Source organism: Coloeus monedula (genome assembly GCF_965178545.1).
Source record: "Coloeus monedula genome assembly, chromosome: 4".
Classification (NCBI taxonomy): Eukaryota; Metazoa; Chordata; class Aves; order Passeriformes; family Corvidae; genus Coloeus; species Coloeus monedula.
In genome coordinates, this window is record NC_138784.1 from 54,168,689 (window position 1) to 54,192,369 (window position 23,681).

The 23,681-nt window shown below is 39.9% G+C and overlaps 1 protein-coding gene across 2 annotated transcripts in view; it reads right to left on the minus strand.

Moving 5' to 3' along the window:
• AASS (aminoadipate-semialdehyde synthase) overlaps window positions 1-23,385 on the minus strand; it is a 30,485-nt gene extending 7,100 nt beyond the window's left edge. The window contains exons 1-19 of one of the 2 annotated variants that reach the window (XM_082280171.1): window positions 23,334-23,385; window positions 21,310-21,530; window positions 20,030-20,206; window positions 19,307-19,391; window positions 18,502-18,569; window positions 18,242-18,388; window positions 17,168-17,246; window positions 16,949-17,076; window positions 16,634-16,782; window positions 15,352-15,474; window positions 15,090-15,201; window positions 14,506-14,565; window positions 14,345-14,412; window positions 9,831-9,952; window positions 7,460-7,589; window positions 5,832-5,942; window positions 4,443-4,551; window positions 3,911-4,051; window positions 1,871-2,038 (exon numbers count right to left, since the gene is read on the minus strand). In XM_082280171.1, the coding sequence (XP_082136297.1) occupies window positions 1,871-2,038; window positions 3,911-4,051; window positions 4,443-4,551; window positions 5,832-5,942; window positions 7,460-7,589; window positions 9,831-9,952; window positions 14,345-14,412; window positions 14,506-14,565; window positions 15,090-15,201; window positions 15,352-15,474; window positions 16,634-16,782; window positions 16,949-17,076; window positions 17,168-17,246; window positions 18,242-18,388; window positions 18,502-18,569; window positions 19,307-19,391; window positions 20,030-20,206; window positions 21,310-21,522 (2,190 nt within the window). In that variant the 5' untranslated portion in view covers window positions 21,523-21,530; window positions 23,334-23,385. Of the gene's footprint in view, window positions 1-1,870; window positions 2,039-3,910; window positions 4,052-4,442; window positions 4,552-5,831; window positions 5,943-7,459; window positions 7,590-9,830; window positions 9,953-14,344; window positions 14,413-14,505; window positions 14,566-15,089; window positions 15,202-15,351; window positions 15,475-16,633; window positions 16,783-16,948; window positions 17,077-17,167; window positions 17,247-18,241; window positions 18,389-18,501; window positions 18,570-19,306; window positions 19,392-20,029; window positions 20,207-21,309; window positions 22,335-23,333 lie in introns of those variants that run through there. The other variant, XM_082280170.1, reaches the window with a different exon arrangement.
• Window positions 23,386-23,681: the final 296 nt, after the last annotated feature.

The following is a 23,681-nucleotide window of genomic DNA, read 5'->3' on the forward strand; positions in this document are numbered from 1 at the left end:
AGATCAAAGGGCTCAGCTGGCCAGCAGTAGTTGACACCCCAGCCCATCACTACAGACAGGGTTGTATCAGCCAGCTGGCCCATAAACGAACCACTGAATACAGACAGCACAAAGCAGAACTCTGCTCACCCAGTTTCACACCACTGGGATTGCGTGGACGTCACATTGGCTGATTTTAAAGATAAGAATCCTGGGTGTTTGATTCTCATCTTCAGGAATATCAGACAGACAAACAGCGGTAAAATGGTATTTAAAAGTAACTGCAAAGCTTGCACAACAAAAGAAGTCTCAATTGATTTCTGCTTACTTTGGTTTGTATCCCATTAACATTCCCACACAGCTGCTGGATACCTGAGAACACTTACATGCAAAGTGACTAGAAACATTAAAAAAGCAGAATGGAGGAAATAAAGCACCCTGAAAGAAGACTAATTAAATTAGGAGTCACTTCCACAAGCACTAGGTTATCAGCTCAGATGGCCTTGCAGTGAGATTCTTCTGGGTGATACTTCTTTTCAAACTGACTCCATTAGCTATCTAAACTTAATCTCCAAAAAGGCACTTTCAGGAGATGACTGCCTCAGTGAACAGATTGCTTTCTGGTCTGCAGCACAGCAGCATGTGCAAAGGGCCAACACTAACTTCTGCCCTGCTCAGCACTCTGTGCTGGCATGGCAAACCCTGCCCGACAACCCTACCAACATCACCCCAGCCCAAAGTGCTGGCCCTGCTTTGGGGGTTAAGAAAACAGCACTAACCACAGAAACAGCATTCTTGCAGCACACTGACAACCCCTTGGCTTGTCACCCTGACCTTTTGCAGTTCCTTGTGTTAACACATACAAAACAAGAAAGTTTTACCAGGCATCAAATGGAAGAATAGATATTGTCATATTAAGATTTCATGACGAGATAGACGCCTCCCACATGTTTCTACATTCTGAAAAAGAGATTGTATCTAGACTGACAAAAAGAGAGCTATTACAGTTTATAACCCTTTTCCCCCCATCTGGCCCTCCATCTTCTTCCATGCTTTCATCTAAGCAAGCCTCCCTCCCTCCCAGAAATAGACAAAAAATTCTGTTGTATTGCAACAGAGGAATTAAGACAAAAAGGACATACACTTCCTCAAGTTATGGATAACTAACAATAACTTAAACCCTGACATAAACCTTAACAGACATAATACAACATCCATAAAAGCTTTTTCAAGCCTTCAATATGGTTTTAGGTTTATTACTCCTTAATGCATATTGACTGAAAAAATAAAAGAAAAGAAAATTTGAAAGAAAAAAATGTTTTGTTTTGATTCTGCTTTGTACACCTAACGAAAGGAAAAGAGTTGATCAGTTAGAAGGAAAACACATTTATCTCTTAACATTTTACTTAGCTGACCAAAATTATAAAGCTTCTCAAATTAAAGATTTCTAGTTACTTAATGAGAAACGTCCACAGATTGATGGAAAATAATAATTTTCTGTAAAATTTTTACATTATGTTTTTCACAGGAATATAAGAAAATGGAATTATTTCATTTTTAAAAATCCTCTATTGATCTGACACCAGGTACAGAGCCAGAATAAAAAGAAGAAACACAGACTATGCAAGACAACTGGCCAACTGTCTAAAAACAAATAAAAGTCTTTTTCCATTTTGCAACAAAAACCTGTTAAATACAGCAAGTAAAGCTACATTTAAAAATAATTAGATAAGTGCTTTCTGTTATCTCTCAGCTGGGATAACAGGGAGCTCATAAATAGCAAGTGCAGAGCCATAAAAGGCTGAGATTTAAATACACAGTTTTCTTGAATTTTACAACATTCATCTCTTGAGGAAAACAATAATTACTAATGATAACGCCAAGAACTTACTTTGTATCTTAAGGTGCCCCTCAGTAAAGTGCGAGCTGTCTGAATACCATATGGCTCAGCATATTTTGTGCTGTCTCTGTTAGGAAAACCTTCAAGGTTTAACCCTGGGAAAAAGTCCATTGGAGTAACAGAATCCAGTAATGCTCCTCCAGGTGGAATATTGATAATCTAAAGTTTGTGAAAGAACAGCAAATATTATTTTGGTGCAGTCTTATTCAACTTATTTCAGAACAGAAAAGATAAAGTATGCTCAAAACCAGGAAAAACATGTTTGGTCTTGCAAGTGCAAATAAAGACCCAATCTAAATAAAGCAGTTGCCCAAGCCATTTAATCATATGTGTGCAGGAAGAGCATGCATTGTGTCAGCCATTATTAATCAAAGGTCTAAAACAGGCCATGTTCTTCTCACACACACTGTTAATTCCTGTTGCACTTTTATTAAAGTGGCAGGTTCCCATTTCACTTACATTAATGTCATTTTGGAGCATGCCCCAAACTCCACCAGTGTGAAGCGAGATTCTGCCCATGAGCTCCCTGCATTTTTGTCAAATTATTTATTACCTTGTTTAGGTTTTGCTTGGGTTTTTATATATGGGAGAGAAGGAAAATAAAAACAGAACAATGGGTGTTTGTTCATTCTTTTAAGAATTAAAATAAATCAAGTGATATTACACAGATATAACATTACTGCCCATGTGTATCTTTACTTGAGGCTACAGAGCACAGAGAGAATTCACCACCGAAGGAAAACAAAAAAATGGGTGACTAGTTCTATTATCACTCCCAGCCACAGCCTTGAACCCTGCTTCCTTCAAGCAGCTAAAGCCCAGATCTGCTATGCAGCATCAATACAAACTCATTTTCTGATTTCTAAGCAAGGGGAAGAGGTTTACTTATAGAAGAAATACTAAAGCAGTGAAGCCTGCAGAAATGCCGAAAGGCAAGACATTGTGTGAAAGAATCCTACACAATGGTCAAAGACATAAATATTTAGTGGCAAGGAGGAAAAATTGCAGAATTTACTGACCAGCTCACCTAGTCCTCTCATAATAAATCATTCATATGCATGCTCTAGTTTTTCATAGCAATGGCTGATCCAGCTCAGAATTAAGTAAGAAATATTTTAACATTTTCCAAGAACACTTTTCATCTGAAACTTTGCTGCTTTTTAAGTAATGGTCCAATGTAAAATTCCTGAATTTCTCCTTTCTTACTTCCATAAGAACAGTAGAGCACCAAAATGTCATGACAAAATATTTCAGAAGATTACATTTCAAAAGATTTCTAAGTTTTGGAGATCAAAGAGTTTTAGGTAATTACCTAAACTTTACAGTGGTTATACAAGGCAGTCTCCTTGATAATTGCAGTAACTACTCTGAGCAAATTAGAGTGGAAATAGATAGGAAAGAAGAAACGTGATAGTGGCTTACAATAGCCTTGCACAAATCAATTATAAAGTTTCCATAAAACAGAAGCAGTGACATTTGTGAGGTTAAGCCTAATGACTCGTGCACAAACAGCAAAACAGAGCTTGTATAAAATACACCAAAAAGCATTTCATAAAACCCACTCAGTGGGTTACTGGTATTACACACTTCACCAAAAGAAAAAGGAATCAAGGGTTCTGCTATGCACTGTGCAAGTACAAAATGAAGCTATTTGGGTTATGAACACAACTAGATAGAAAAGCACTCTCACCTTTGTTTCACAGTGCCAAAGACAGGGCAATCAAGTGGCAAAAGCAACACCCAAGGAACGGAAACTGAACCCAGAAAAATCAACTCCAATCCAGTGCTTTAGCCATTAGAACAAATTCCTTCCTGACAATCAGTTTCCACATAGTAAGTAAGAATTAAGGTGGCAGCGACCAGGGATCATCATGCTCCAAACATAGGACTAAGTGATTTATGCAGCTGGCTTAGGCAACTGACTGCCACTGGCTTGAAAGTAAACACAGCATCTTACAAGTCCCAACTCCTTCCTTAGCCAAATACCACCTTTTTGTCCGGTTTTAAATGAAAATGTTCGCGTTACTTCACCTCTCCATCTTTTAAATACGTAGCAGGCTGAACTGTATTCAGCAACACTCCTTGTGGACTCCAGCTGAACTTGTATCTCAGAGGATTGTCAGAGTGCTCTGGAGCTGGTAGGCCACCGCAGAAAGAAGTGTACGATATAACCTGTTAGATTTATCCACAGGAAAGAAACAGTGAAGAGAAGACAGATCAGGATGCATACAGATCTACCCTGCAGAATCCCCATCAGTTCTGAAAATTTCTGTTGACATTATCCCCCAGATAATGGGGGCCAGATCAGAAGAAACTACAGGGGGGAGGGGAAAACTACAGGCACTGCCTGTAAAGGAAAGGAAACCAAAAGATACACTGGGGCAAGGCCATCTTAGTTGGTCTCACCAAGCGAATCAGTAGCTATGAAACTCAATGCATCAGAAAAAGTAAGATGTCCAGAGTCTGTTATACATCAGTGATGTGCTCAGTACCTGCATGGTGTTAAAAGAACAACTTTACTAATGTAATCTTGGCAGAACTACACATTACCAGCTAACCTTACCGTAGCACCAACTTCCTTCGCCTTGTCAATACATTCCATTGCCAACATATGGTCAAGACCAGGATCCAAACCCATTTCACTGACCACTGTAATACCAGCAGCTTCTACACTAAAAATAACAGAAATACAGAGCCATCAGAATATCCACTATTACTGGCCTTTTATTCTGTAAATCTGTCCAACAAAGGCCCAGTGAACCTTCCCCAACACAGTAAATTCTGAGCTCTGCCCGCAGCTTGTGGGAAAAAATAAACAGAAGCAGATGTTAAAACCTGGACAGTGACAACGGACTAATAGCCTTTTAACCTTTGTTTCTCTTATTTCTCTGCAACACCTAGATGTTGGTGGAAAACAAAATTTCTACCAGATACTCCATATCCCACAATCTCCTGGACAGCATTATAAAGCAGGAAGGTAGTAATGCAGAGGGCAGCACAGAGCTAGTCATAATTGCCCTAAAGAGCTCCTACAAGGAAGAGAGATTAAAAGGTCTACTTCCCCAATTACAAGTATTTGGAGGGGTTTTTTTTCCTAATAGCTGCCTACAGTACCAGAGAAGTTCACTTATCACCACAAATTTATTTCATTTTCAAAATCAGTTTGTCTTTTGACAAATGAGAAGTGCCCTTCCAAAATTTCTTTTTTCCTGAGAAAAAATTACCTCAGTAAGAATGGTAGGAGAGGCCCCCAAATATCCCTCACTTTCTGCAACACTGTTTCTCTACCTGTCTAGCTTTTTCTGTTTTATCTTTTGTAAAGACACAGCATGTACAATTCTCACTTCACTTGAATGCACTTCAGATTTTCCAGTACTGTGACTGAGAGGAGCACCTAGATGAAGCTCCATGCTCAAAACAACTTCCAAGCATATAATAAGTACAACAACAGAAACATTAGAGTAGTTAGAGTTGTTATCTGAAAATAATACAGTGGACATATCCAAAAGAAAGAGCATGAAGGAGGAGATTACTGTAGATCCAATAAGCCAAGAATAAGTTTTTATTAGGGAAAGGCACGGGATGACAAACAAGCTTGCTGGTAGAATAGGACAGCCCAACTTGAAATCAGCTTGAAATCAGCCCAGATCAAACATCTTAACAGGTCTGAGGGAAAAGGAAAAGGCACATTTACATCAAGTAGTTGGATGCAGGCAGAAAAATACATTCCATTATTTAGAGCATTGGTCTCACCAGGAATGCACTCATTCCTCCACTCTGCCACATGCACCTTTGGGAAAGTTACTTGGTCCTCCGTCACAGAAAGGGAAGCAGAAGGAATGCAGACAGCAGTAATTCACAATAAGTGTTGCAGGTGTAACAGACTGAAAAATATTCAGATAATGCACTAAAGAAGGAAGCAACACCAGGGAGATGCTACTTTCACACCTACCTCTCCTGAAGTTCTTTCATGGCTGGTGTTAAGTAGCTGGCTGTTACCAAGTTCACTTTGTTGTCAATACATTTCTTAGCAACAAAAGGATGTGCTGAATAAGGCAGCAAACTACAAATGAAGGAGAATCACGCAACATCAAAATACAACCAGTTACTTATCCTGTCACTGGAAAGATGCTCAAACGTTTGTTGAATGCCTACAAAAGAGCTCAAGTAATAGCTCAAAAACAGTCATACCTGCCTTGCCCTGAGCAGTTTCATACCTATGAAAGTGAAACACTACCCTATCGGGACAGCATTGTTGTATGCACTCAGAAAAGGGCACTGAACAATAGGGGAGTCATTCTTGAGACAGCATCTTTTGTCACACTTCTCTGTAAACCACAAACCACTGACCTCTTTCCAAAGACATCTAAACAAGCATGCTAGAGGTTTAGAAGATGCAAAACTGCAAAACCATCCTTGAGAAAGCTTGCATTACAAAGATCTTGGTGAAGTACTTTGTGAAAAGCATGCTCTACCTGGAACGGAAACAACATTCATAATAGCCGTGGCAAAAGAAACAAAATGGCAAAGACTATGAAGTTCCTTCCCTGTATCAGTATCTGGAATGAGTTCTTTCTTAATGGGATATTCAGGAGAAAATACCAAGATGTCAGAATTTTGCCTCCTCTTGTGAACATGCAAATTTGACCCCAGAGACACATATGTTTGTGGATGCAACTGACCCTTCACACTAACAAGGGAGTCCATTTAACTGGTAAAGACTTCTGAAGAAATCAAAATCCCTTTTAAAGTTCTGATGCCCCACTACATGAGAAGGCAGTAGCCAGTTACAACTACTTACATGTACAAATATGACCCCACTTCTTGGCCATTAGAAGAAAAGTTACCATGTAATCAACTAGGAGAAAGAAGCAGCATGATTTAGGGTTGAGCCTTGTAGGAACCCAGAGTGCCGAGAATATTTCTCTGCCTGTTTTTAAGGGTTCTTACCCCCCTGAACAACACTGTTTTAGCTTCAAACCTTGGAAAAAAATTACCAACGATCAGACAGGAACTAGAAAATACAGTGGTGTGAATTAGGTGATAGACTACTATGTAAGATTGTCACAGGGTGAAAAATTTAGAGGTTTTGGGCTTCTCTTTGTAGTAAATAGATAATAGTAAAAGGTATCAAAATGGAGGATTGTTGTTGTTCTCTAAACCTTCTTCTCCTTCTTCTACTACTCCATGTTCTGCAGTAAAAGTAGTTTGGAATGACTGGATAGAGAATTCCGCAGTTCCTGGCCATGTTACTGAATAATTGGTAGGGAAGTGAAAATAATGTACATTTTTAGTAACCATTGGTTAAATTATCTTTAAAAGGCTGTGTAAATCTTGATAATTAGAGACTTCTCTCCTGCTTTCTGTGCTCTGTGCTGTGCCTGGGTCACACTAGTGGCTCTGTTCCTCTGATAAGACTTAATAAACAACTACCCAGCAACACTGAAACTCCAGGAAAAGTCTTGGTTTATCTTTGAAACTCCTTGCAAGGACTTTTAGAAAATTCTCTCCCATCAGGAGGGATTTGATTTATGGCACAGTTCAGTGTCAAGCCTATCATGTTTTACACAGAATTCTGACCTGATCACAAGGTTGTGTTTCTTCACCAAAGAGGACAGCTCTTCCTCATTCTTAAGGACATCCATATGAACTGGAGTAATATTTCTGTATTTTTTTTTCAGTTGTTCAAGTTGCTCCTTCATGACAGATACTGTTTTAAAAGTAAAACAATAAACTGTTACCTAAAGATGAAGCTAAGTCCAAAGCACACCCATGTATAATTGTGCTATATTTCCCAAAGAGAAACAGTTGCACGCATGTTTTCCTTCACTAACAGCTGACAAAAAATCAGGCATTTAGTAAACAAACGTGTTCAAAAAAACTTACTTGATCCCTCATTCCACACAGCTATGCATTTATAGATAAATCTGGTTTAAAAAGAAATATTTCAAAACTCAGTACACTTGAATAGAATTCCTATTTACAGTCAAGAACAGCTTAATAGTTTAAAGCAAAACCAATTCACATCAACCACCATTTTTAACATGACAATGATAGAAACATTAAGCTTTAACTTAGGTCAAGTGTAAAAGGTCCAGATTCAAACAGACTAGTTTTAATATTTACCTATGGCTTAGTCCTACCAATCTCAAATATGATATTATAACTAAAAGGGATAAACCCAGTCTCTGCCTGCCTTCACTTCACTACCATTGTAAAGAAAACAGGACTGAAAAAGACTCATGAGAACACAACCAGTATTTGCCACCTCTGACTGGTTTCCTGTCCCAGCTCACCATGCTGCCAGCACAAGCCACAGAGAACAAGAAAGGAGTGGCCAAAGAAGACAGCAGGTGGGGCACAGACTTCTGGGGAATTAAAAGCCATCTGCACTTACCATTATAAGGAAAGCAGAACTGAAAAAGAGAACCACAGTAATACAACCAGTATTTGCTACATCTGACTAATTTCCTTTCCCAGCTCACCATGCTGCCAGCACAAACCAGAGAACACAGCCAGGAAAAAGGAATGGTCGAAGAAGGCAGCAGGTGGGGCACAAGCTTATGGAGAATTAAAAGCATCTGTGCCTCTAAGTTAGGGCCTTATTTCCTTATGGCCTTTCCACAGTCGGTGGGAAATAAGCATTACCAGAGGGTGATTATACCCTACTAATCAAAGTGTACTGAGGGAAAGGAGCTAGGCAAAATCATCTACAAATTCAAACTAAAAAAAGTTGATTGCATTAAGGTTTCCCAATTTAAATTTTCATCATTTGGATTTAAAGTGATGTAGCCTAAAAGTAGGAAACCAAGCATGGCACTGTGTTTTGTGTTTTCACACACACTTTGTGTTTTCTGCACCTACTTGCCTGCTGTCAAATATCAAACAAGTAATATCTTCATGTCTCTTTCCTTCTGTGCTATTTGTGTGTGTGTGCTGTAGAAACTGCATGTTTTTAAGCTACCCAGATAAGAGGCAATGTTTGCTCAGTGCTTGGCAACACAGATCTTCCAGTTCACCTGGTTTCCCTTCCTGACACTGCACTGCAGGGAGTGGAGGCAACCTCTGTAGTAATGAGGGGATGGGCACTGCATATTGTTGTAATCCTTCTCTCTTCACTACTCCAGGCAGTGCTCACAACAAGGGTGCAGCTTTCCTAGATTTCCCCTCTTCTTCACAGTAAATCTTTTTTCCAGGGGTTAAAAATACTATGGTTATCACCATGAAGGGTAGCAAAAGCAGCCAAGTATGAAAGTAGCATGAAGAAAAAAAAAAAAAAATCGAAGCAATAACAACAACAATCAACAGCAACAAAACTGTAAGTTTTAAGGGAAACCACCTCCCGCAATGTATCTTTGAGGCAATAAGGCAATACAGCCTGAGTTTTAAATCTGAAGTCACAGAATCAGGGTAAAGTCATCATTAAGGGTACAGAAAAGGATTACTGAGATGACCAACCTGAAATATGCTACAGATAAAACCAAAAGAGAGGAATAAACAAGTAAGCATTTAGTGCTTATGGAAGAATCAGGGTCTGAAGTTTTATTACCATGACACTGGTCATAAGAACAGCTGTTACTTCACTCATACAGATGTCTATAAAAATATTTTCATCTTTTTGTTGTGTGAGGCTGAAAACAGAGCAAAATACCAACAAAGTGACTGACTATCTACAAAACCAATCCCCAGCCCAAAGCAGGTTAGAATGAAAAATACTTCTTATTTCCCTACAGGTTACACATGCAAACATTTAACTTTTAACATGGCTATGTCCTTTTCAAATCAATTATATAAATTCAAAATGCTCACAAAGCTACAAAATCCTTTTCTGCTGTGGATAATAACAAAGATTTTCTTTATCTGTTCTCAGAACCACATCCATTTATTATTTATGAGAAAGGTTCTGCCACAGACATAATATTGAAATTAAAATAAACAAATTCTTACATACCAACTGTGATGTCAATGTTGGAATCTCTAGTGAGATATTCAAGCACAGGCCCAGAAACATAGCCAGATCCAAGCAACAAAACCCTCTTCTCATCACCCATCTTCAGTGACTGAGCCTGTTCCCTAGAAGGTGTTACAGGCAAAATTTAAAATGACACAGAAGGAAACTGTAAGCAGCCAAGGTTAACAGAAGAAGTATTATTTTAATAAGTCTACAAACCAAGAGCTCTATTCAGACCAAGAGTCAAGTTCCTAGCTATCTGATCCAGGACTGTCTAGCACTGCTTCCATTCTTCTGCTGCTTAATTTCCAGCTTGTTTCATCTAACATAAACACGACCAAGTCCATCGACACTCCCACTGCTTCTCCAATTGCTTCTAGCTGTTCATCAAAACTTTCCTCAGTTGTATTTTTCCCAATGGCCAAATTACTGTAACCTGACCACTTGAGGACTACCAATGTCATGTCAGGCTGTCAGAAAGGGATTCCAGGCTCTGCGTTGCTCCCTTTCCATCACAGGTAACTGCTAAAGTACACAAAATCATGCTGGTGAAAGCATATTTTGTGTAAATTATACTAGGTTCATACTACTCCATCACAGGAATGTGATAGTCAATAAAAGTCAATTAAATTTAATGCCCAACTAAGAAATCAACATTGCAGACAAGGACTCAGATTTCAAAACCATCACAGAGTGTTTCAACCTAACTACTACTACTCTCATAAATAAATTTAAGTAGATCTGTTGACTTTCAATATAAAATGCATTCATATCAGATTCTGCATTTCTTTCTGCCAACCAGAATAATGCACTTAACAGTTGTTGAAATATGCTCTCAGAAATGCATAAATTATAGTAGGAATGCACATTTTGGTTGTTTATAGTTATTTTTCCTTTTAGCTTAAATTTGCATTAAGTTGTAAAGTCAGAATTGTGAAACTCTAACATATGATGACCACATAGATAAAAACTACTTAGCAAATGTTCCGGTTGGGCAAATTTAGAAATATATCCTCTGAGAGAAGGCACAACCACCCCTCCCCCACCAGGTTCGGGAAAAAATAAATTTTCCTCGAAGGAAAGTGAAGGAGATAAAACTATTTATTTACTGAACACACGGGAAAGGAAAATAATGCTAAATAATAAAATCTCTCGCTGTGGAGAAAAAACCTGGGAAAAAGTGTCAGAGTCCTCCCTTTGGTCTCCTGGGAGCTGGGGCTTGGCCCAGGGCCAGGCCCTCTCTGCCCAGTGGAAAGTCCTCCTGATGTGCTCTGAGGTTGAAGCAGTCCAGTAGAAAATGGAGAAAATCCAAAATTCCAGGGAAGGAAAAGCAAAGTTCAACTCTCAGTCTCTCTCCAGAGAAAAGGAAACTGAAACAACTGACCAAAAGCTGACTGGAAAGCAGCAAGCTGGGTGCTTCCTCGCTCCCCTGCTCCAGCTGGGGGAAAAAAAATTTGCTATCTCTGTGTGACCTTGAACAAGCTGCAAACTGCTTTGAAAAAGTTTTGCTCAGTTTTTCCTTCCCCCTCTCAGGCTCAGTTTAGAGGCATAGAAAGGCACAAAGTTAATTTCTGGGCATAGAGCAGCAACACGGGATACACATCATAAAGTCACCCCAGGACAGCAAATAAAAAGAATTCTTAGAGCACTTCTTATTTTTGAAGAAAGCTGTTCACTGCCCTACTGTTTAATCTAATTAATGGAAAATGAGGTTTGGCTTTATTTATCCCATACCCTGAAAATAAATTTCAATAAATAGATAGGACTTTCAAAGATACAGTCTCATGGGAATCTTCATAAACATATAAGCAAGATCCTCGTTTCCCCTTTGTCCACTAAGAGTTTATACCAGCATTGCAGATTATGCCTCAGAAAGAATCCTGACCTCTAGCTGATAAGATGATGTCCACTCTGCTGAAACCTGCTGACCTTAGAAGAGGACCAACCATATGTCTACTAAATAATATTTGGTTCAAATGTTTTCGAGGCTTCTCATGGCATCCGAAAGTCAATGTTGTGTTTTTTCATTTCAAAAATTGCCATAACAATGATAGATGATGTTGAAGCTTCCCAGGGCAATCCCTAACAGCAAGACAAGACCGCTGTTGTCCAACCTAAAGCACGGCAGGAAGTATCTGAGTACATTTAGGGGCACAAGGCCTCGAACAATAGCACTGAAAGACTTCTCTGAGTGAAGAGAGTAAAATCAATACCAAATACATCTGTATCACCTGTCTGAAGCACATTCCAGCCTACTGTATCAGTACTGTAAAGTTTTAATTAAATCCCAAAAATTTCAGATGTTCCATCCTCCTTCCCTCCTATTTCAGAGACTTTTTTTAAAGTCATTCTTTTCAGATCATTAAATCTGTATTGTATGTATCAATGTATCAACTCTCCAATCAAAATTATTACTACAGATTACTGGAAATTTTTACTTTCATAAAAACTTTACAGATCTGATTTTTTTTAAAAATTAAATCATTATTTAATACAGTCACAGAAAGCCTTCTAAGCCCATCATATCCTTTCATATGGCAACCCCAAGGATTTTCCTCCTCCTCCTATCAATTCTAATAGAACACCTTCCACAGCAGTACCTTTATGGGCAGGGGAAGAGAAGAATTCCTCTCCATGCTTTAGGGAGCAGAAGAGGTAGGGAGTGTTGATGAAGGGAAGATTCCTATATGAAAGCAAGCTGGATTTTGCAATCTGACTTGCAGTATTTATTAAAAACTTTTCTAGTGTCTAGAATGAAGTCACGCTTGAATCAAACACAGCATGTTTACTCTAGGACAGGCAAAAACATGAGGTGCCAAATGACCCATCAAGTATGGGAACAGAATCTACACAGCTCCAGATTATGCCTATTCTCTATAAATGAGTTTAAATAATTCAGTTACGTTAATCTATGTACAAATAACAATAACATTGTTAATGTGATGTGCCTTTGCAGCTGTGGGTGAGAAAGCAGTAGCAGCCAAGAAGCCAGTAAGGGTGCAAAGATGTAGATGAGTTTGTTTGGTAAATCTAATGGCACCCAAGACAGTTCAGCTCATACAGTCTGGCTGTTCTATGTCTGAAGCACTCACAGACTTGAAGGACTATTGGCAATTAGTCTTAAGTAGAACCCTCCAAAACTAAACTGGACACCGCACAGTACTTTGTTAGAGTGAAAACAAGCCACATAACTCCTACAGGCTCTCAACGAGAGCTAAACCATCTCTAGCTAAACCATCACACCCTAAGCAGTAAAACCCTGCTTTCATTTGCATCACCTCTGAAGGTGGCAAAATAAAGGAGGGTATTAATAGCAGATTCTGCTTTTCTGACAGCTAAGTGAACACCACCAATGGACAAATGAATATCACATGCAACACACAGATCTGCAGAAGTATCAAAAATCTACCCACAAAAACACCCTTGGGAATGAAGTCTCCAGATTCTCATGGTAGTTCACACAAGACCATGCAAGTGACTATGGAGGAAGCTAAAAAAAAAAATCAGATCATCGCACTGTGTGAGGAAAAAAAAAATTTGTTATTGAGATGGCCTCTTGAGGGGGTCTATCAAAGAGCACAGAACAAAACTCACTATGAGCTGGAGCTTCTGAGAAGCAAATAGAACATTACTTAGTGCGGAAAATGCACCCATAGTTCATCATGCACAAGTTCATAACCAGAAGTCCCAAAGTTCCCAAAGGAAATTGCAGGGGTTTGAGATGCTGAAGTTAACACACTATGTTTTTAGTGCATAGTCCATGCAGTGCTTATGGTCAGACCAATTTAAGTTTTTATATGATATACAGTGCAGCTGTCACTGACCATGAACATGAACCCACTTATTGTGAAATTAGCATTTTTCATATGTAAACTATAGATGTTTGTTAATAGTAAGGGGCAAGGGGAAGGGAAAGGATTTCCAAGTTATTTGTACTTTTGTTAGCTTAATTCACTCAAGTCTACCACTGGCACATAACCACTGTGACAGGGTGTGGATGAAGTGGTAGCTGAAGCTGTAGGTACATGAATATAACAAAAATCTGAGAGTCTCAGAGTCTCCCCAATACATCCAGTCACAGAACAGTGCTACCCAGCACAGTTCTTGAGCCATACAAGAAGTAACTAGATTCAAGGTATATTCAAGAGCCTTTGCTTTCAGCCATTCCTTTCAAATGACTGTATATTACATCCATTTCAAAAGGGCAAGGAGTAACAGAGTAATATGAGCATGTGGCTGTTTTCTGCCTCTGGTAAAACAGTTTTCATAATGCAAGAAAGAGAAAAATGACCACTTTCTCAGCTTCAATATAAGTCACTAACATGTGTTAATGATTTAGGCAATGTGCAATAAAGAAATAAGGAGATCATCAAGCTAGAAGACACTTAGACACAGTGCAATATAGATGCATTCCAGCAAGACACAACAATAAATGAATGCAAAAGGGGAGACAGAATGCAGACAAGGTGACTTTTTAAATCCTGAACCAAATAAACTTTAAGAACCTCTATTACCTGCTCTCTCTCAGTTTCTGGATATATTGATACTTAGGTGTCAGTGCGCCATTGGATGCAATCACAGCCTGGAAACATATGAAACAAATTTTGAGGGCTTTATGTATCTGTATGTTTCAAAGCAGGGGAAGACAAGAAGAGTGCCAAACTGCAAAACTTACATCTCGAACAACAGGTGAGTAATTCTGTTTTTCAAGAGGTTCTGAGCCTTCTGATAACAGCTGTAGAGACGAGTTATTTCAAATCAGGTCATTTTATTACCAAATATTTTTCAAAGTAAAATGTTAAGATTTTAAGTAACATTTAAATGCATGCAACAATGCCAATAACTTGTACATTTGAAATACTTCTGGCCGCAACCAGCATCTCTGGACTTTTAGGAAAATACAGACATTCAAACAGGAGTCTGACTGTGAGGGATTGTTGAGTGCCCAAGAAAATCAGACGTATACATCTACTGCAGGGTCCAGAAGCAATGAACTACCTGCCAGAGCCTGTTTCCTGCCTACAGAAAGTGTCCTTGACAAATCTCTAAGACATCCAGGTCACTCATGTCTCATTCACATGTTGCCTTTTCAAAGGATTGCCTCAAGACTTCTAAAGCTTTTTTCTTGTTTTGAAGTACAAAGTCAGTTATGTTCTACAGCAGATTCCTTTTGAATGTATACAGGAGACCAGAAAAGCAATAAACAAGCACACCAAATTCTGAGCCTTTTACCTACTTGTCAGATACATAAGACCTTACCATCTCTTCAATATAAGGGAAAAGCATATCCCCAAAATACTCTGTTGCTTCTATAGGAAGCTGAGCTGGCAGATTGTCAATGGAACACATCAGAATCCCTGAGCCTTCAACACTGAAAGAGAGAAAATAGCTTTTCTCAACTACTTCTTAATACCTGAAAGGTAGCACCTTTCAGAAGTGTTTTCAATGCATGATTTTTTCAATGTAACATTTCACTCTAAAAGTTACAATGGAAAACAATAAAAAGTAAGGGCTCTCCCACCTGTCATGAGTAATATGCTGGTCAGCATCATACATACAAAATGGGTTGTCAATTGTTGTACACTCAGTCATAAATTCTATAGATCCTCCAGTATCTGCTGAAATGTCACATATCGCCAGAAGTCTAAAGCAATTAAAATAAAAAGACTGTGGAACAGAGCATTATACAAATTACTAAGAAACACAGGTATAAAAGGACAAAAGTGAACAGGAAATAAAAGAAATGTGAGAAGATCTATCCGACTTGTAGCCTCCTTCATCTCAACCCATTTAGAAGTCAACAAAACACAAACAATGGTATCCAGAAATACAATGGAAATCTGGTGCTAGCTTTGCATTCATATCAACAGCATCCAGCTTCATGGAGAGAAAGACTGACAGAATCCATTCACCCATGATCTTTTTTCTCCATCCCATGCGCTGCTAACACCTCCCCTTCATTTTCCATCTACCAATTCCCTCAAGCTGTGCCTGGGCAGTCCTGCATGAAACTAACTTCCCCATCATAAAGGGAAGCCTGAAGAAGTAGCTGCCTCCTACCAGTTCAGAGACAGCAGGTGCAGGTGGAGCATTCATTAGCCTAATGCACAACCTCTGGCTCCACTGAAGGTTAACTCTTCAATTCTTTATTTGTCATGTGAGAGAAAGAAAGGTGTCAAGAGCTAGCAGAGAAGAGACCTGATTCCTCACCAGGATACATTTTCATGTCCTCCTCAAATCTCTGACAGGGCTATTAGAGAAAGGGTGGCTCCCACCCACACTGAGAGACTAACCCTTGATTTGCACCCCACATTCTATCCTTAAAACTATTTAGGGTTGTGAAGCATTTCCACTACTTGCTGCAGAAATAAGAGGTGCTAAGCAACAGTTATTGAACTTGTACAAGCCAAATGACAGGGTAGGAAGAAGTTTCCCATAAGCTCTGCTCAGGCATAGAAACTTCTACCAATACTGGTGCGGTAGGTACATTCCCAGGTATCACACTTTTGTTTGTATTGGATTCTGTATGAAGATCAGTGGCAGAACTACCTCTGCAGAAAGACAGCTGATTCCTATCAGTCATTTGTACTGAGATGTTTTCAGAAACTACAAACTGTGAAAACAAGACTGCCAAGCACAAAACAACAAGAGCAAAATCAATGGGGCACTGTAAAACATGCAAGAAGGAACAATGTAAAAGAAACAGAATCATTTACTAGATACTGTGGTGAAACTGCCTAACATTACACGTTAATCATGGTGCTGCAAAATTGTTACAAGTGAAATGAGGTGTCTTATCTTACTTGTGTGGTAGTTCAGGACAGCCGTCCGTTGCAGCAGCAGCAGATTTAACTGGCACCAGCAGCTTCTGAGTGTCCTGCCGACTCAGTAAGCGAGGAGTATTCTGTTCCCAGTATATGCCATTAATTAAACAAGTTGTGTAGGGTGCAACCTGCAAAGAAAGTAACAGATGCCTGATGTTCTCACCTAGAACTTTAAGAAGCTGAAAGCACCTGGTCTAGCATTTTAAGTTAACGCCCTCTCAGTGAATATGCAAAAGTGTAGTGACTACAAACACTCTGGAAAACCTTTCATAAAAGAACAGAAGAAATGCTCACATCAATGTGAAAGCGAGAAATGTAATTTTCTGGATTTTTATCATAGTCTGCTGGATCATACAGTCCATCATGTTTCCTTACAAGATGATGGTGACGACTTAACACTGTTCCATAGACTTTCCTGAGGTCTGAAGTTAAAAAAAAAAAAAAAAAAAAATTAGCTCTTATACTTCGACAAAAAGGGTTCCAATGTTTTCAATCACTATTGCCACTGCATACCTCCAGATCTGGAAACTTCCTTTAACTCATGTGGTTCCACAAACTCACATGGGAGAGCACTGAACATTTCTTGAGCACCCTAAAACCATGAAGTAGGATTTAGAATAAGTAGACCATAAATGTAATGTAACACTGCTCATTTGGTGTTTGAAAACAAATATAAAAATGCCACAATCTGACAATCTGACAGCCCTGCCAGAGAACATCTTCAGAGATGTACACACTGTTTCACACATACTCCTGCTTACCCAAAACTAAGCTGCCTGAGCATTATGTGCAAGGAATTTACATCATTCCCCACTACTGCAGAATGCCTAAACCACAATCCGACGCCTGGTTCTTATTTCTAATGGCTGAGCTGGAAGGCCTCAACTCAGCCACAATAGAGAGTTTTGCTGCCACTCTGAGCAGCTTCTCTTTAGGAAAGATCCCTGAAGCCACTCCTCATCAACCAAGCTGTTCTAAAGGCCAAGAACTAGAAGATTACTTCCCCAATGAGCTGTGATCACAACCAAAAGCTTTTCAGACACACAATCCTTTTGGCTAGAAAGAACATATTTATGCAGGCAGTGATTTCACTTTATAGCTGGAGCCTTGTTAACTGATCTTTGTTGGCTAAAACAGGGGTAAGTCTTTTCCTTGTGTCACAGAAAATAGCCCTGAAGTCCACTACTTGTAAGCCAAGACAATTCTATACAGATATAAAAACTCAGCAAGTGTTGGAAAAAATTATTCTTTCCCCCATGCTTTAATGAAATGATTCAACATACCTTGTAAGCACAGAGTCAAGAGGGGGGAGAGAGTGGGACAGAAATCATGCAGGTTGGAAAGGAGACAGGAGCAGTAAGATTTAATCCATGTTTCATGATAAGAAGTTACCATGTCAGCCTTGGCAGGCATGATCTCATATTAAACATTTTAGTTTATGGTACTTAAAAATAGTTACTGGCAAAGGAAAATGTGAAGTCCAGGCAAACAAAATGAACCCATCAACCCATTTAACCTGATACAGATCAAATGCCAAGAATTTCTATTAACAATAATATAGCATTTCATCTTGAAGACAATTCTTACCTTAGAAACATTACCAGTGCCTGTAAACACAAATGTTAAGGGCCCCACTGACTTTGGCATCAGTCCCAGTGAAATTTCATACCCGGCATCCCGTACTGCCTGCACAGCCTGACTGCTATTCCTGTAGTTATGTGCCATCCCAATGTGCTGAAATCAAAGGCACAGAACCATCAAGATATTTTCCATATTCAAATACAGATAATTAGCAGATGCCAAAAGGTTATTTAGCTAAAGAAAAATACATACACACATACTCTTACCATGAAAGGAGTGTGATGACCCAGGGCTAAAAATCGTAAACCCAACCCATGCAGAATGTTGATCATTCCTGTTGTTAAAAAAAAAAAAAAAAAATCGGACCATCAGTCTTAACTACAAATATGCACAGTTAGAAACTGCAGAGACAGACTGAAGCCTCAAATCATCCTGGATATTTTTTCCCATGTTTTTATATCAATACTTTACTTCTAAAGAAAGTCTACATAAAACCAGAGAAGGAGAAATTTAATAGCAGTCCATGACCTAAACTTGCTCTTGGCCCATTATGCATTTAAGCAGTATTTAACATTCAGATATCCTTTTATGAGGTGTATCCACATCACCAGATTCCAAAGAAGGAAATAGAAGAGTCTCCTGAAGAAACAGCATTGAAGCTCAGTAGAAAGAAATGAGAGCCACGCCTCACAAAAAAGAGATTTAATGCATAACAGTGACAAACAGATGTTGTTCAAGCTCTTGGGATGGACAGCAGCCCTTTTTTTTTATCAAAAGCCTAATCAGTTGATCTCTTGATCTTTAGTCTGCTCCAGATTAGTTCAATGGACAAACAGGACTTCAAGACGACAACAAAAAATATTAGATTTGTCAGGAATCCACATGACTGTTTGACATGCCATCTCATGAAAGTAGGAGGTACAAACTGGAATGGAAAAAGGCTGTTAAAAGCAATAATTAAAAATGCAGTTAAAAACACATCGCAAGCCCCAACTTTCAGGAAGCACAGACAACCAGAAGTATTACAGGAAGTCACTTGTTGGAAGCCTGCCTTTACTTTATACACTATACCTGCTACACCAGCCCACTTTCCAAAGGCCACAACTCGCATTCCTTTATGATCAACCATTTTTTCATAGTCAAACAGTCGAATTTCCTGAAAATACACAGCAAACTGAGTATTAACATTTTCAGTGGATGCAGTTTGTGGCACGTTGTTCTCCCAGGAGCTACTTTTTCACGCGCCTTTGTCATTCTTCATGATAGAGTCTGATGGATAAGATAAGATAGGCAAATATATCATAACAGAAGTATAAAAACATAACAGTTGCACTGAATTCTTGTTTTGAAGACTCTCTGCACTGCCCATGCCCTCTTTGCACAGAGCTCCCCAGCGTGCCACTCCAGCAGCTGCAGGCCCATTCACATCCTCTGCCAAAAGTTGCTCATTTCTGAGTGAACTGGCTGCCTTCCTCTGAAATGACCAATATGCACTCCAGCTTAGTAACTTTCCAAGAACTCCTCATGCTCAGAGAGAAAGAGCCTTTCTTGAGCACACCATGCTCACAATTCGTCTGCCTTACACACATGAAGAGAATAACACTGCAAACACAAGATCCTCTGAGCAAGAAATACTCATTTTCAGGAAAGGGTACTGGAAACTGTCCTCATCAGCCATCCACAAGCAGGTTTGCTGGAAGTAACTATACTAGGCAGCAAGCTTTTGATCACACTTAAGCATTCAGTTTCCACCCAATGTTAACTGACAATGGCCTTCAAAATGGCACAATTTACCTGTCTTAAAATCTCATCCAAAAGGGGCATGTTTGCCTCTTGGGCTTTAATAGTGTGAGAGAAGAAGGCATAGTTCTTTTTGGGGATTAATTTGTCCTCCGGAGGTCTCTTCACACCTATTATCAGAGAAGCCTCAGAAATATCTTCTTGAATAATGGCACCTGCTTTGACGTACTCCTATGAAATAGAAAAATCAAAGAAAATTTCTCTGTGTTTTTTCACATTCAGATCTCAGCACATTAGCAACTAGAACAGAGGAAAATTAAATAATTCTTCCAAGCAGAAACAAGTTACTGCATGTGATACATTCACAAAATTCTTCGATAAAGAGGTATCAAGTATTAAATTGAATTACCATGCTATTATCCTATTATATGAGGCCAAATTATAATTATGTGTTAGTAAAATACTTCATCTTAAATTTACAGACTACAAAAAGGATATTTTACTAAATTTAAAGTACCCTGTAGTATTGCAATAATGAACAGTCCTTTGTAAGGTGTTCAAATACTTGGAAATACATTTAGAGAAATATGAAAAATTCAAAAATATGAAGACTGATGACATGTGATTTTATAAAATTGTATAAGCCTAAATCCAAGATGAAGAATGATTTCTAAGGAAATATGTTTACATAGGATGATCTGTGCTCTGATGAACAAAGCACTGTGCCTTAATTAAAAGGTGGTATGTGCAAGTAATCACTAATTCCCCATTTTTGTTTCAATTTCTATGTGTTTTATCAGTTATCTTACAGCACAGCATTAATGCTGCTACAAGAACAGTAAAAGCTCTCTGTCCTGAAACTCACAGAATTAAAGAAAAAAAATCTCTCTTCATTTCACATGAGGAAAGGGATTGAAGCAAGAGTGGAATTCACCAGATTCATCTTTCCTGTTCTTTTAAGAAATACAGGGGGTTTTTAGAGCTCTTGCCTTCATACAAACAGAAGACAAAAACAACAATGTTAAACGAATTCCCAAGTTTCCACTTCAAGAGAACCTAGAACTTCTAGGGAGAGTAATGACAGGACAAGAAATAAATAAAAACAGCTCAAAAAACCCACCATGGTGCCAACATTACGTTAAAAGGCTAAACAAACTATTCTTTTTCCTTTCCACTAGCAAATGACTCCTTATTTAGCAACAAAATTCAATGTTTCTGGGAGGTTTTTTTTAATATGTTTTCTCATAAATAGCCTTTGAATATTATTTCTCCTATGTACTGTGGTTAACAACTGAACTATGGTTTTGCTTTTGTCTCTCAAAATGGGACCTTACCCTTTCATGGATGGCTCTCCGGTTTGACGGCTGCACCAAGACCTTGTATCCCATCTTTGTCAACTCCTTAACATGCTTTGGTGCTAGAGGTGCTCTTCTTTCCCATGCATTGACATCTTCCCTCCTGATTGCCAGCACAGACTTACGATGATGCCAACACTTAGCATGGTGGAACACACACCTACCATTCGTGTGACTAAAGGCTCGGAGCATGGTAAAGCCTGATGGCAGCAAAGACAAAGTAATAAAATAATACAGGTACATGTACAATTCAGACAATGTTTGTGCAAAAGTTCTGGTCTCCTTTGGCATCTGCTGTAAAACACAATCCAGATACTTCATACTCTAGTTACACCTTACTTTTGTGAGACATGAATTCAATTTCCATTAACTTTGTTGCATCTTGATCTGATGAGGTGTCCTTACAAATTTTCAATTTTACTAGTTGTTTTGATTACTGAAAAGGAAGGCTTTTAATGTGTCCTATTCAGCAAATTTTTAACTACAAGGCTTTAAAAGAATTCTGGAAACTTAAAATTACCAATTATATTCATTTGCCACCATAAACATGCAAAGACCATCAAAACTTGCATCAAGAACAGTCAGAAGTAACAAACACACAGAAAAAAAGCAGAATACAGGCTATATGGCAAGCAGTTGATTAAAACAGAAAGCCCAGCACTAAGTATTTTTACACAGCTAATTCTTACACAGGCAAAAAATGGAAGATAAGGCCAAGACCTTAACTACCGCCTAGCAGCCAGCATATGTGTGGCCAGGAACAACAGGTTTTCTCCCTAATACAAATTTTCTGCAAAGTGGAAAAGCTTCACTTGGACAGATTCCTAGGACCTGCAGAGGAAAACCCCTTTATTTTCTATCTCATCCTCTTCACTCCCAGTGAAGCCTACTGTTTACTTCTGCAGGGACGCTGTCAGGTCCAGCATCCAGTACCCAGGAGCCTAAGGCCTTCAGATACTTATGCAATTAAAAGATGTGAATCTCAGAGATAAGCTTCAGAGATGTGAACTTTGTTTCCAACACAATTTTAATTGATAATACATGAATCTCTGTATCTGAATCACTTGGAAAATCCTGTTTGTCCTCATGCCTCAAACTTGTGGTATCTCTATACACCTAAAGACTTCAGAGGTCCTGTTTAACTCCAGGCTTGCTGAAACAGAGGGACTAGCACATGAAGGAAAGCATGAACAGAAGTACACAGTCATCTACAATAGCTCAAAGTGTGGTCTTCCTACCATTGCTACATTTTTCCACCAGCAGAGGTTACTGTACTGAAGTTGGAGGTATTTTGTGACACTTCTCTTCAGCATGCTAAGAGGGTTCTCAAAGAGCATGATGATGCCCCTCAGAAAAGAGGAAGCCTTGTCACACTATGTCACTATCTCTGCACGCTAAAATATAACCATGAGAGCAGTTCATACTAAAACACTGCACCTCATACCCAAGCCTGCAGTGAAGCTAATTTCCCTCTCACAGAAGACTTGCACAAGGAGAGAAGTGACGCCTTCCAGCAGAAGTGCGCTGCCCTGCACTGGGATCGCGGGAGTCCGGGCAGGGAGCAAACAGTCGGGTGACCTCTGGCAGGCTAGAAGTTGGTCTGCATGCCTCGCTGTGTATGCTGAGGCTCAGCCACAGAGATATCCATATCCCCTTGTAAAAGTGAAACTAGCTTTAGCATTACAAGCCTGGAGAGCTGGGAACCCTTCCCGGCCTCCCCAACACGTCGAGTGACCGCGGGGCCGCACCGCGCCGGTCCCTGCTGGCCCGTGCTGGGAGCGGGTGACCGCACCCCGAGCATCACCGGGGCTAAGACAGTGCCAAGCAGCACAGCAAGGGGCCTCCCGCAAGCAGGGGCAACGCGCGGGAGGGGAAAAAGTCCCTGGGGAGCGTCAGGGAAAGGCAGAGAGGCGGCGGGCAGGGGGAGAAGCGGCGTGAGCGAGGGCGGAGGGCACCGGGCAGCGCTCGCTGGCACCCGGAGCGCCGGGCAGCGCCGTACCTACCTCGGGCAGCGGGGCGGCGGCAGGCACGGCCGTGCGGCCCCGGCCCCTCCTCCGGCCGATGTCCGGCGGCGCCGCCGCCCCGCGCCGCAGCCAACCGCGAGCCGGGCGCGGGATACACCTCCCTGGCCGCCAATGGCGCGGCCCCGGCACGCCCGCCCGCGCCCCCCGCTCCGGGAAGGCCAGCTTCTAGGAAATGCACGGAGGAACCTATTTATGGGAACTGGGCAGGAAACATCCCGGCAAGCCAGCGGAGCGAGCTAGGAGGAGGCACTTGCCTGAACTTAATGCTGTTCGGAGAGGACTTCCTTCACCAAGAGCTGTCAGCTGTGAATATTCCCTGGAAGTTTG